General features: G+C 38.4%; 1 protein-coding gene across 1 annotated transcript in view; it reads right to left on the bottom strand.

Annotated features, from left to right (window-relative positions):
• The window catches only part of Psd3 (pleckstrin and Sec7 domain containing 3), a 373,120-nt gene that overhangs the window by 173,445 nt on the left and 184,437 nt on the right, over positions 1 to 15,238 (bottom strand). The window contains exon 9 of the mRNA XM_032918497.1: positions 9,035 to 9,124. Within this exon, the coding sequence (XP_032774388.1) occupies positions 9,035 to 9,124 (90 nt within the window). The remainder of the gene's footprint in view (positions 1 to 9,034; positions 9,125 to 15,238) is intronic.

Genomic DNA, 15,238 nt, shown 5'->3' with positions numbered 1-15,238 from the left:
TTTGCTTAAGGTAGTTCCATAAGAATAACAACTGGAAATGAAGTTATCCCCTTAAGATAATATTCTGAGTAAACAATTTGTTTTTGTAAATGAGACAAATAATAATCTAGCTCCTTTTGTATTATAGGGAAATATCTACTTCAAAAAAATCAAATAATCTCACCATGAGGTGACTTGCCTTAGCAACGGGATCTGAATTGACTTTTCTTTACAGCATTCTTTTAAGTGGCCACAGTATCCAAAGAGATTAATATGATTTGTTTTTCTAGGGAAAACCTTGAAGGTAAGGAAACCCTTGTGACTAGGAGACAGTGGAGGGCAACAGAATGAATGTGTCCATTTGACAAATGGGACACTGAAAGGGAAGAATTGCCTTAAGAGACTTCCTTCAAAGCTTCCTCCCTGAGGACTAGATTTCAGGGTACCCCAGGCAAGCTATGAAGAAAGGAAACAAACAATATTCTTACCCAGCTATGACACCTATAAGCTCAGAGACCAACATGGCACAATAACCCCCAGGTTACAATTGTGGTACACATACTTTTGTGGTAACCAACAACTCTCTAATTGGATCTAAGGCCTACTCCACAAGAGAAAATCATGCCTAGTATGGGAAAGCTAGCTAACTTCCGAGGGTAAGTGAGATTATAGAATTTGGCAGTGAACTGTCACCTTCCACAACCACATAATCTCCACCTACATTCTAAACAGTCATCTTTACACACAGAGATGAGTATAGTTCTCAGCCCTCATCGAGTAAACACCTCTTTGCAACAGACTGAACCATAGGAAACTACAGCCAATCAAAATGCATTGAACAAGGTGTAGAGCGCTGCTCAGTCTCAACTGACAGATCACCAACACAATTACTGTACCCAAGCCTCAGGGACGACTTAGAGGAGTAGCCAAAGGATTGAAAAGAAAGAGGACCAGGCGTTCTCTGTAGCATCTGTCTCCTAGCAATGTCAGAAAGGCTATACATCCATGAAGTCTCAGCAACACAGTTGCCTAAGCAAGACCTCGGCAATGGGACAGCAATGGACAGGTCAAGATGGAAGAGGAAAAGCTACAACCATCTCTGTTGCAGGCAAACAGGTAATGCTGAGAGAATGCTCCTCACTAGAAAAGGGCTACCTTAGTTAGCCAATGTCAAATAGAGCACTGTGTGTACTGTGTGTGTGTGTGTGTGTGTGTGTGTGTGTGTGTGTGCGCGCATGTGTGTGTGTCGATGTGTGTGTGTCTGTGTGTGTGTGTGTGTGCGCTGTGTGTATGTGTGTGTGTGTGTGTGTGTGTGTGTGTGTGTGTGTGTGTGTGTCTGTGTGTATGTCTGTGTGTCTGTGTGTGTGTCTATGTGTGTGTCTATGTGTGTGTCTTTGTGTCTGTGTGTGTGTATGTCTATGTGTGTGTGTGTCTGTGTGTGTGTGTTTGTGTGTGTGTGTGTGTGTCTGTCTGTGTGTGTGTGTGTGTGTGTACGTGTACACATACAGGCAACACTGCATGGCCTTCTGAGTGGTTGTATTTATATACTTAGCAACACAACAACAAGTAAAGAGAAGATGAATCAGAGAGATAAGAGGTGTATAAGGGAAGGTATGGGAGGACAAACGATGAGAAAATGATGTCATTATACAGTAATTCAAAAAAATTTTAAAGAGAATTCCAGGAAAAGTATGGATGAATGTGGCTTTTGGTGTTTTTGAGAAAGCAACATTTTAGAGAAAAGAGAAGTGAAAAATGCAGAGGAAGAACACAAACACAAAAGACTGTGTCTACCTGTGGAGAGTTTGAGGGGAGAGTAAACACTAAAAGCTGGCAGGTCAAAACAGTCAGTCTTGGCATCCACGTGGTATTGATTCCAATCATCCATCCACCCACAAATACACAGTGTGACAATCAAGCACCCTGCATACAACACTGTAGTGTTTCTTCAGGACTTTCATGTATCTTCTTGATGACTTATAACAATGAATGTGATGTAAGTGCTAGAGCAATAATTGTTTTACTATGTAAATCAGATCAGGGACAAAGTCTGTACATGTTCAAGGCAAATTCAATTTCCCTACCAAATATTTTTAATCTATTCCTGGTTTAATATACAAGGCTCTCTATAACTACCAAAAGGAACCCAACATGGAAAGAGAATGAAAGTTCCAGCGTGATTTGGAATAAACAATAATAATTTATTATGTGTTAGCTGGTTTTGTGATTGAAATTAATTTCTTTAAATACAACAAATCTTTATAAAATAGGTCTTCTGGCAATTTCTCCTACTCTAGTTTGCATTCCCATCTCTTAATGAGACTAAGCAAACGCAGCCCAACAGTTCTGATGACTCATGACGTCCTTACTTGGTAGAACAGAATACAGCCACTGTCTGAGAAGCTACGCAGGACCACAAAGGTCCCACTTGGGGACCTATCACCTTCAGTGGTCTGTTTCCTGTTCACATCATTACCCAATTACTTCGTGCTGCCAAGATACAATTGACATACAGGCTTCCTCTACATTAATCCTTCTAACTCTGGGAAACAATTGACTTTCCAGTAGTGGCACGGCAATGTAACTAACCTCAGCACTTGGTGGAAGAGGATTTCTCAGTCTGAGGTTGGCCTGGGCTACACAGAGTGTAAAGCCAGATTAGCCCGTTTAAAAGTGAGACCCTGCCTTAAAAAAAAAAAAATCTATTTCTTAAAAATGACTTCAACGTAAAAGTCAAGAACCTGAACACTTCCATTTAGTTTGTCTTAGAAGATGTAATTGGATATGACTATTATTTATTCAGTGAAACATTGGTTCTGAGATGCACTTAGGCTAATGTCCAGTGTCAATTACTTGTATCCACCTGTAGTTACACAGTGATGTTTGTCATGCAAATGGAAGAGATCAGGGAAGGGCTGGAGGCTAGCTCAATGGTGGCAGAGTGCTTCCTGGCATACTCAGGAGGAGGAATGAAGAGAGAGGGAAGGGAGGATGGAAGGAAGGAGGAAAGGAGGAAGAAAGTAAGAGAGAGAGGGAGGGAAAGATTATTAAAATGGTTACCCTAATAATTATGTTGTCAGATTTTTGAGTCTGTTTCATGCCACGGATCTATATCACAATAACCATAGAACAGTTTTCCTTGGTGAGCTGCCTTTCTTGCAAATACAAATTCCTCAATTGAAATGTGTTCCATTCTTCCTTAATGAATAAACATGTATCACAGTATTTAGCTGTGATAGCTCATTTATTCTTGAATTATACGCCTTGTAGACCTTTACTCTCAGAGGCCTCCCAGGCCCATTGGGTAAATCCTAAGTTCAAAGCTACAGTGTGCGATTTGTCATGTCTGAGAAACAGCAACAGCTAACGTGCAGGGTAGGCTGACAATGTTTTATGAACACTCCAAGCACACCGATATTCAAACTTTTGTGGAAGCACTGGAAAATGGAACCTTGTAGCGCTTCTTTGTGGCCAAATTAAAAATAGAATCTGCCTGAGAATCACTAATATTCCATCGCAGAACACTTAACAATTACTACCACCCCCACCCAGCTTTTCCTTTGGGTGAAAAAAATAATCTGTCTGTACTCTTTAAGCAGCATCTGGTCTGTCATACTGTTCTAACGGGCTTCTTTTAGGGAGGGCTTTAAAAAAATAAATAAATAAGTACAACATGATTTGTAGATTTTCAACTACTTCAAGGACTCAGGCTCCTTAGCATCACCGTGTTCATTCGAGGTCTGAACCATACAGAAGGCATCACATTATCTCGTCCGTCCATGATGATTTCAGCCATGAAAGCAGCAGCCTGCTTCCAGACTGCTGGGGAGAGAGGTGGAAACAGAAACAGGCCTTTCATCACACAACCCAGCTTGATTTGCCACACGGAAAGAGGCAGCAAGGGGCTGTGCTTTGAGCCATCACCTTTAATGCTCTTCTCTTTAAAAGCTCACTACCACAGCTTTTCTTTTCAAAGGCTCTCCTCCTTATACTAGCACAAGCTTCCAAAGCCCTTTCCTCCATAGATACTGTTGCTACCAGGTTTGCATGACCTTCTCTTCGAGCGCTCACCTACTCCAGGCAGCACTTGATGCTCTTTTTATAGCTACACTTAAATACCACCCATAAGTTCCTATTTTCAACTGCATACTCCGGATATAACTCAGATCAAGCATTTTTTGAGAATTCGCTTCTGGCTTTTCATTTATAAAAAGTTTAGACCTGTTTCAGACTGAGGCCCCCTTCTTCCTCTCCTTCAGTCTTCTGGGCATGATCCTTTGAAACTGCTGCTATAAAAAGAGCAACTTTCTTAGATTTAGCTCTGAACATTTGCTGGCTTTATTATTTGTGCATACTTTGTCTAAACCAGTAGCATGAAAGGAAGACAAATTCAAGAGCTATGGTTTGAGTTTACAACAAAACCAGTGTTAAGAACACTGCCATCACTGACACTGAATGAATCCCTCAAGATCACCCACCATTTTCCAACTTAAATTTCTGCCAAGCCACATTCTGCTATAAAAGTATCAGGTGAAGAAGTTTGAACACAACAAGGAAACTGAGTTTACACTATGGTACAGGAATTAACGGGCAAGGAAGAGGCTGGGCAGTAAATACATGCTTAATGGGCCCACATGAAAAACACAACAGCTATAGCACAGGACGGACGCTTTATTTATTATGGTACAAAGAGGTAAAATGAACATTAAGTCCCCTCCCCCAAGATTCTATCACTGGTGACATCATTAGCAACCTCAAACACACTTAGGGACCAGGACTTTCCCACCCTATCAGGAAACCTTGTGCATGACAGACAGACAAACATCACCTCTTAATTCCTCTGTTCACTCTGAGGGGTGGGTACCATGACCACGTGCTGTGCACAGAAGCTGGACAGTCATTGGCCTGCTCCACGTCCAACATCTTGCTCTCCAGATCCTACCTTGCTTATTTCAAACTCCGCCATCAAGCACTCTGATGTATTCTGATGTCAGAACATTGCGAAAAAAGAATTCTGTTTTTCCTAATTGTTTCCAACTTCATTTGGTTAAAACACAGTGAGAAAGGCATGAGGGAATCTAAGCAAACAATCCAGTAACAGAAGCCCAAACAAGAGGCTCCAAATTATACTTCACATGCACATCCCTCAACACTGGACAACCGGTCTCGAGCTGTGCTTTTCACTCAGGGCCTCCTCAAGCCTTCCCAGCAATATCCTAGAATGATAGGTTCTTACTGTGTCCACCTTCAAATTCTTCAAAAATAATCCCCATTGTATTTTTGTTTTAAAGACTGAATTTACTTCTGTATAATTCATAATATCTAAACACATATTTATCATCATAAAGCGGTCTACTAAACCTCTATTGTGTTATATCCTAAGCTAACCATGTTTATTATAAGTTAATGACTTTCACTGTTTTTAATATCTGAGCTATGTTGCATGATATTCAATACTGTCAAAGAATCATAAAAACCGGTAAAATTTCATTAAGACAATTTTAATATAATTCTTAAATTAACTGAATAGAGGAAGATGACTCCGTTTTTTTCTTTTAGTGAATCTGCTCATTATTTTTTCAAGCCTGGAGTTAGGAAAAATAATGGATTACTTGTAAATTTATATCGTCCCATCCAATGTTAACATTTATAAAAGAATAATATAGCATCTCAGGTAACAAGAGCAATAAAATATGGTCTCATTCATATTTCCCCAATTATACTTGCACTCGTTCTTTGATTATCATAGAATCAAATACAAAGGAGGAAGGGTAAACACAGAGGGTGTGAAGGTAAAGAAAGGGGAAGACCTCATTGTGGTCAGCCTTTTGGTAGGAAGCAGAGGAAGGTAGGGTGACTGTCACTGTCATGTTTTCAGATTTTTCCCATGCTGAGTGCAGTAGATTAGAGGCCCAGATGGAGATTTGGAAGTAAGCTAGGCTGGCTTTGCTCTCGCTCTTTCTAGAAGAATTTCTATAGCTCTTTTTGTTGACTATGAAAACTGGTCCTCTGTGGAGTTTTAACTTACAAAAATTTTATCTCTAGTGTTTCAGACTATTTTTTAGTTGCTTTTGTTTACCCTTACTTACATTCATAATTGAATAAGAAGCTAATGGTTACAAACCTGCATTGAACAATGTTGTATTCTCTAATTATGTTTCTTTCTTGCCCAATAAAATGCATTAATCTTTGTCTAAGATTCATTTCTCTTTGTTGACCTCTGAGTCTGTTTAAGGTCTGCAACTCTCTGCCAAAATTTTCCATCATTTTTTAATTGTATTATCTTCTTAAGAATACCAAATGAGAAATTACATTTAAAACAAAGCGTGTATCTGTAAAGCATCCAGCCAACAGAGGAATAGATACAGGAAGGCTCCGCAGCTTTGGAAGCTTCTAAAGGGATCTTGCCTAGACTCTGTCCTTGGAGAGAGCAAGGAAAACAAATGTGTTTAATTAATAAATTTAGTAAGAATCTATGCAAATAAATCTATAATAATTTAAATTCAGTGTTATCTTTCCTTAAAGAAATAAAGCATTTGAACCACACTAAATCAAACATCTAGACTGTAGGAGGTAGAAAATGAAGCCAACATTTTGAATGAAAAGTAAGGCTTCTATGTATACATTAAAGCTCATCTCAAGCACTACCTGCTTTGGAAGCTAAATAACTTCTACTGCAGGCTGTCTCCCCGCATCTAACTTCCTTCATTTTGGATTATGGATGCCACAATTTTTATTCAAAATAACTTATGGAAAAATTATTTGCCAAAACACTCAAATTCTTTGTCAGGCTAATTAAGAAAAGCTGGAACTGAAATAATTGTAGACAAGACCCAATTGTCATTTACCCTGTTAAAAAAGTAGAAGGAAAAACAGAGCAAGATTTTATACATTGTCTGAACATAACAGAGGTAGACTTATTTTCCTTTACATATATATATTACATATAAGATTTTTCTTAATCTTGTCTGTTTAGATAGAAAACAAAAGACTATGTCCTTTCATTTTATTATAAAAGAACTGATCACACGAAGAAGGTCCCGCTTGTTCCTCAGCAGTCTGTGACCTCTGAGGACAGGGCCACATTTGTTTTCAGAATCTGAGTCCTTTACCACCTGGTGAACAAACACTGGACCTTTAAAAAATGTTGCCAACTGCACAACCACACAGAATCAGATATTGGTACAAATGTTACTCTGGTCCAAAAAAATTTAAACAAGAATAAATCTAAATGTAACTTCTGACACCAAGAGATTTATAAATAACTAAGGCCAATAGGAAACAACAAAACACCCAGTTCAATAAAGTGGAAAAAAAGCATCTCCGATCACTAATATGGTAAGTTACACTTTTATAAAAAGGGTATTCAAAGTTTTATGTTCACTCTTAGCACATTTTTTTAAAAACCTCAGAATGTCATGAATAATTTCACAGATTGAAAACATAATTACTCAGACACCTGTGAGATGATAACAGGCATTTTTGGGTTTATTTGTTTAGTGGACAGGTAATTGCAGTTTTCTTCCCAACTTAAAAAGGAAAGATAGTTCAAAGTAAAAGGAAGAAGAAAGCAACATGTCAAAACACTCTTAAAAAGTGAAAGAGAGGAGAGGAGGAAAGAAAGAAGGAAGAGAAGATGGGGAAAGGTTGACTACTCCATAATGAAATTAAACTCACAATGCTTTCAAACCTTTCCTAAACTGAAACGGATAGCGATCCCTGCTCTTACCACACTAAAACAAAGACGTTGTCATGCTGGGTGAATGGCGAAGGGCTACTCTAAAGGAAATCCACATTTCACATGACAGGCTCCACACTGATGCCAACATTATTTCCAGCCACTGGCCGAATTATTAGGTTACCCGAATAACAAGTGGTCACCGCAAAATCGTCTGAATCACTACATACTAGTCACACTACACACACGCTGTATTCACAGAGCAACAACAGTTTTAAAAAGAAGCCCTGACTTCAAGGGGCTTCAGGGATGGAGGACTTGGAAGAGGCTGGAGATAAGGGGAAGGTGTGATTATATTTTAATTTTAAAAATATTGCTATATAGTAAATCAAAACAACTTTTCTTCTTGTATTTTTCACCATGTAACTTTTAAAATCACTTGAATTAAGTGTCTTGTGTTCTAGAATCTGTTAGTACTAAATTTAATGCCTTCTTCTGTTTTCCAAAATGTGGCAGAACTCTACCCTTTCTTTACACATCACACAGGACTGATGACGTGGTTCGGCTGTGCAGCCACAGCTTAGCATGCACCATAACAGAGACTAAAAGTTACATAAAATATAATGAAAGGCACCTCTCGCCACAAGCACATTTCCATCTCACAGCATGATTCAAATGTGCTAGCATTCTTAGGCAACCTTCCAAAGTGACTGATTCCAAAAGAAAGCTATGTGTACCACGTTTTAAAGGAAACACTAGGACTGAACAGAGATCTGTAAAAATCACATTCTCAATATGCATTTCTTGTACCCCACTTCTAAAACAGTCATATTCCACAGCCATTATTATTCTTTGATCAAATACACATCTGACTGATAATGCTGTAAAAATCTACGAATGTCAACGTTGATTTTGTCTCCTAGAAAATAGACTGATGAGAGCATGGTGAATGTTACCAACAATAAAGACAACTGCGAATAATTCCCTCACCCCACAATCACCTGGAGTGATCTGTTTCCTGAGGCAGAGGAGTGTCCCAATGATTGGGAATGAACGCCATCATGCATGCTTCCAGAAGCTGACAGATGCTCGCTTCTAAAGTAACTATCTCCTGCGGCATGAAAACCACTGACTAACTCGTAGCATCACCACCCAGCCATAGCTTCTTATTTTCTCTGAATTACTTACTGTGATACAGATTGTCAGAAATTGTTAACTTACAAAACTTTGTTATCTGAACCACCAAAACCAAAGCTCAATAAAAATATCACCAATAAAAGGCAAAACAGAAAGCTTACAAACTTACACAACCATAGGCTTCAATGAGCAGTAAACATGAACGCAAGCATGTTTGAGTAACGATATGCCTATGCTTACTTTTAGAAGATCCTTGGAGAAATCTCCGCCTTCATTTACCCCTTGAAGATTTGTAATGAACTCCTGGCAGGTCATCTTCTTTCCAATATTCTGGAAAACAGAAAAATATCATGATATATGACAGAATTAAGATTAATTCTCTAAAAATGCAGCTAAACAGAGTTAGTACCTGATTTGGTTTATAAGATGTATGATGCATGTGCATGCATGTATGTGCGTGTATCACTCTAAAACTTTAGCATATGAAAGTAAGAGAGGTGGTTTATTATTCTTTTTAAATTGTCATACTGTATAAATTGCAAAGTTACGGTAAACCTTTATTTTTAATCCAGACAAAAATTTGCAAAATGATGCTGCCTTTATACAGGTGATATATAGTTTAAACTTAAAATGTGGATTAAAATGCCACTTCTGAGCTGAATTATACTTGTTTTTATTTCCTTACACTTTGACAAATGAAGCTGGAGGAGCTTAGATTTATTTATTCTGAAGCTAACATATTATCTTATCTACCGGCAAAGAAAATGACTCTAGAGTAAGACAAACAGGAATCCATACTTACAATAACAGGAAGAGCTAGAATGTTAACACTATTCGAACCAGTTTCCTGAACTACAGTTCACACAACAAGCTGAGTAGGACCAAATGACACCTAAATACACGATGGCTGCTTTTCTAATGAGCCTCTAAGCCTCAGGAAAGGGGCCTCTTGATAATGCACAACAGAGTACCTATCCCTTCCATCTGCAGAGAGGCATCACCTCTGTCTTCCAATGTAATAAGCAAAGCTCACCTGAGACATCTTGGAAAGATGCAGAAGGACCAAAAGTGCTCTGTCCCACATACGGGATGGATACAACCCGTAGACCGCTGGGCACAGGGATGCTGCATCTCTGGCTAGGTGCAGTGCGAATGAACAAAGGGTACAAGCTCTTCACTGCTCGTTTTACACCAGTGCATACACAGAAGCCCAGCTTCCAGAACACACTGCTTTTCTTCAGAGTAATTGATTGCTCCTTACCGGGGCTCTGCGCTCTAGACTCATCCCACCCAGGCTATCTAAATATTTAGAGTAAAAGTGCTAAAACTGTTGTATCAAAACTCTTGCCTCTTCCATCAGCAAGTAGGCACAAATTTCATATGAAAAACTGGATGTAGAGATTGACACTAAGAACAAGCCTTGCCAATCAAATTATTAAGGTTGTTTCCAATGAATACAGCCTGAATTTCTGAAGATTTTGATTTTTTTATTTAAAGCACAGAAAGGATATTTAATATTAAAATATGCTTTGGAATAGTGTAATGAAAATGACAAAAATTCAATTTTCATAATCTTTTCTTAGTCAAACAAGATACCTTAAGCTATGATACATCATTCCAACATGATTTAGCAAGGTCCTCTTATGTTCTAAGAACATAAGAAAAATGAATAATCACAAAGCAACTATGTCATTTAAAATGACATTTTAGCAAAAAAAATGTTTAAAGATTCAATTCAATATATAGTCACACAAAAATATGACAAAATTTCTCATAACTGAGAAATTCATATTCTTTTTGAATTTGAAAATAATTTGACCTCTTGTTAATAATTACTAACTATAAACCATCCTATAATATGTAGACCATGTGAAAATTTACTTCATTTTATATTGTAGTTTTTATTGCAAATAAGAATCATGATCCAAAAATAAAATAATTCTTCTAAGCATAAAAGCAGAACACATGAGTAAAATTTTACAGAAAAGTAGAGTAAAGCTATAAGTTCAGGGAGAAATAAATGAAATAAAATGTAATTCATTTGGGGGATTTGAGCAAAGGATTGTGGGAACCTTCTGGAAATGATTCACTACTAAGATGGCTGACAACAGATTTTTAATAAAATCTCAAAGTTAACATGAGTTTGGAGGAAGTTGATTCCAGCTTTCATGGAAGACACTGAGAGGGTTAAGATTTCAATAAATGCTAGGAATAGCAACAGAAGTAGAATTACAAATAGACCCCAATTACAGGACTTATTTTTTATAGTCAGGACAAAACCATGTGGTGGTTCTAATATGCTTGGCCATAGGAAGTGGCACTATTAGGAGTGGCCATGTTGGATGAAGTGTGAGACTGTATAGCCAGCCAGTTAAGATCCTATGCTCAAGCTCTACCTGGTATGGAAGCTAGTTTCCTCCTGGCAATCTGAGCAAGACAGTTTCCTCCTAGCTGTCATCATATCAAAATGTAGAGAAGGTTCGGCTTTTCCAGTACCATGTCTGCCTGGACACTGCCATTCTTCCCCATGACACTAGACTGGACCTCTAAAACTGTAAGCCACCCCCAATTAAATGTTTTCCTTTATCAAAGTTGCCTTGGTCTTGATGTCTGCTCACACAATGGCAGTTACAACTGTCTGTAACTCCAATCCCATGAGACTTCACACCCTCACACAGACACACACACAGACAAAATGCCAACGTACATTAAATAAGTCATTAATATTCTTAAAAATGAAAGAAAACATCACTGATACCACAGAAGAGTAAGTTCTTGACCTGTGAATCCTCTAGTTTTTATTGTCCTATTCTGTATTTCTGCCATGTTATTTTTCTTTAGTTTCACTGGTTTACATGTGTTATTTGTTTCTAAATGGTTTAGATGGCTGACTTGGACTCATTCTTCCTTGCTGAATGGCCCAAACAACAAATTTACTACATAGCATTGCTACAGCTCTATCTTAAAAGAGGTTTTAACATGTTTTCATTTTCATCTCAAATGACTTCTCTATTTCCTTTGTGAATTTGTTCTTTGACCCATTGTTTATTTAGGAGTATACTGCTTAACATCCATGAATTTCCTTCAGTCCTTCATTATTTCATCTCATTTTATAGAGATTATGCTTTGTATAGTTTCATTCTTTTTGTATTTATCGATTTGTTTTCTCCCTGTTAATGCCCTGTGTTTTTGCATTTGCCCCTTGTCTTACAGGATGGAATATGGATACAGATACAGTCTTGGAAGAGATACATAGCAGGGCCAGCAAGGTGATCAGGAGCAGAGGTCTCTGTTCTTTGTGGGGCTTAGACATTCAACCTATTTTGCACATGTCTGTCTTCACCAGTCTTTCCCTCCCTTCCCTCTCTTCCCTCTCCTTCTCCCCCTCCTTTCTCCCCTCTCCTCTCCCTCCCCTCCCCTCCCCCTTCCCTCCTCTTCCTCCTTCCTCCTCCTCCTCCTCCTCTTCTTCTTCCTCCTTCCTCCTCCTCCTCCTCCAAGCTATGCTTGGCTCCTACCTGCAAGTATAACAGAATATCATTAACAGGTGAGCTCCCTCTTATGACATGGGGCTGAGACATGATTTTAATGTTCTAGCAGGGAGTTTACTCCGTGGCTCCCGCTGGACTTCCTAGCTATGGAGCATCTTCAGTTCAGGCAGAACTTAAATGCAAGCTTAAATGCTCTCAGGTCTGTCTTTCTCGGTCATGTTAAGTTCTTCTAAGCTGAAACATACCAGAATTTATTTACCAAAGCTCCATTTGTGTACCATAGCCCCAAGTTTCCATTCTACATATTTTTAAATCTTATTTGTCACAACTTGTCACCCTCTGAAGCAATAACAATATTCAGCTGCCACCAAGTAAAAGGGAAGAGCCAGGCAAGAAGGGCAAATCCAGGAGTGCCAGGCAGACAGCTCACTGAGCAATCTCAGGAAAGGAGGCTTGGGATCACTCTGTGTTCCTGCACCAGCAGACGTTTCTCTTCTGTTCACAGCTACAGTGATTTGTAAGGCAGTTGGTTTTGAAGGTTGCTTCTCAAAGAACTGGAGAAGATGTAACAAGGTAACTAAAAGCACAGTGCAATGCCTGTTGACATTAGATGTTTTCATTTGACTACACTCTAGACTGCTACAAGTCTGGGGTTAATTTCAAGAGTTCTGAAAATGGTGACTGCCTCTATCAGTGTTATATTAGAGCAGGTCTGCCAAGGTCCTTGGGGTCCTTGCTTTGCCATTCTGGAGATAATGTCATATTTCAGCATTCTTTAAGAAGACTCACAAATGAAATATGAAGACTATTGCAAGTAAACGCCTTTAACCTAAGCTTGTAATCCCAGCATGCCTGTAGGTAAATAGGAAGATCAAGAGTTCAAGGCCATCCTCAATAGCAGTAGTTCCTAGATATCATGTGTCACAGGATATCCTGTCTCAAATCAACAAAATTACTGTATCAAGAATCCTTTCTCAGTATATAGAATTTCTACTGTAATGGGTCAGCCATCATTTTAGAAACTACTGGCATGCTTTGAAACACTTTAAAGCAATAGTAAAGTCTTTGGTGTCTTTGGTTTAAGAAAATCAGACTTCATTTACATCTATTTTTATTTGATTATTCATTTAGTAGCACCTTTGGTATAATTTCAGCAATGACTATACCCTTTCCACAGTGGTATTACATATGTCCACTGAACATGCACTCTGGGACAAATGGATGGACAATTCAGTGAGCTCCCGATCTCTATGATGTACTGTGCCCCACTGCTTTAATTCAGCACCCTGGCCCTACCTTCGACTCTGATGGGAAAGCTACCTCTAGTTACTGACTGAATCTTAACCTTGTTAGGTGTAACAAAGATGCTACCAAGTTACAATAGTCTATATTCTAATAATTCTCTTCCCAAGTTGATATAACACCTGAAGAAAGGTAGGCCTCTCTGAAACAAGGGTTAGCCCACAACCTCAGTTCCTTTTCATGAGGTCAGTACAGAATGAAAATTTAGACACAGAGATGGACTTATTCACAAATCTGCAAGAACAATGTAGATGACTCCCTTAGAAATAAGGAAGGCTTTAATCCAAACCTATAAAGTAAAAGTATGCAAACAGAAAATACCACAATTATTACGAATTTTGTTTTGAATAACATATTTCAACTCAAAATCTTAAAATTTAAATGGTCGCGTGTATTAAGAGGGTCAATGTATTTCAGACCCTCTTGTGCAAATTCACTGATTGGAAGTTATACTGTACACTAATTATACTCTACACTACTACATGTGTGATTTAAAAGTCAGTAATGCGATCAGTGGAGATCAAAAAGGGCACTGGATTGCACCTTGGGCTGGGTGTCTTAGGCAGGGGTTCTGTGCTGATTAAACACCGTGACCAAAGCAAGTTGGAAGGAAATTCTGTTGTTGCTTTGTTTGGCTTTTTTTGGTTGTTTTGGGTTCTTGTTGGTTGGCTGATTAGTTTCCACTGTTCATCATTAAGGAAGTTGGTGCTGCTTTCTGGTTTTGCTCTTCATGGCTTGTTCATTTCTTTGTCTGCTTTCTTATAGACAAGGGACCACCCCAATGTGCTGGACCCCCTATATCAATCACTAATTGAAAAATACCTGTAAACATTTTTTCCCTGATCTTATGAAGAGCATTTTCATAAATTAGGTTCTGTCCGGTTCAGATGTGACTTTAGTTTGTGTCATAGGCCAACCCATGGTGATAGGTGGTTGTGGGCTGGCCTGTGAGGGGCTGGGAACTGAACTTAGAGTCTTCAGAAAGGAACAGGAGGTGCTCTTACCAGCTGAGCTACTGCTCCAGCACCTAAAATAAATTTCTTTAGAGAGAAGAGCCATTTCTTTAGGTGTATCATTTAGATGTACTAATTTTTTTAGTGGAATTCTTCAGATAATTTACTTTTCAAAAATAAACAAATCTAGGTGTTTAATTCAGTCCCTGTTCAAACTGTAAGTTAAAAGAACATTCTAAATTTCACTTGATTATGTTGAAGGAAAAAAACACCAAACTGTAAAGTGCCTAAATGTGGCTTTTTTAAAAAAGTTTATGTATCTATTTATGTATCTCTTATGTATGTATCTATCTGTCGATCTGTCTGTCTGTCTATCTATTTATTTACTTGTGTGGGTTATTGGGGAAAACACAGAGACAGGGACTAGATCTTCTGTCCTAGAGGTAAAGATGGTTGTGAACTGCGGTGTAGGTGCTGGGACTTTGCCCTTAGGTTTTCAGTAAGAACAAGTGTTTTTAAATACAGCTTTCTCCCCAGCCTTTAAAGAAGTATGAAACAGACAAATTCTATAAATTTCTATAAAGAATCAGATGGCTAATATTTCAGGCTTTGCAGACCATATGTTCTCAATAACAACTGCTCAATATTGTCATCACTGCATAAAGATTTTTAAAAGTAGGTATGGATGTGTTCCAATAAAA

This window comes from Rattus rattus, chromosome 13 (assembly GCF_011064425.1).
Source record: "Rattus rattus isolate New Zealand chromosome 13, Rrattus_CSIRO_v1, whole genome shotgun sequence".
Lineage (NCBI taxonomy): Eukaryota > Metazoa > Chordata > Mammalia > Rodentia > Muridae > Rattus > Rattus rattus.
The sequence above is the reverse complement of the archived record's forward strand: the minus strand, read 5'-3'. Positions and strand labels throughout refer to the sequence as shown.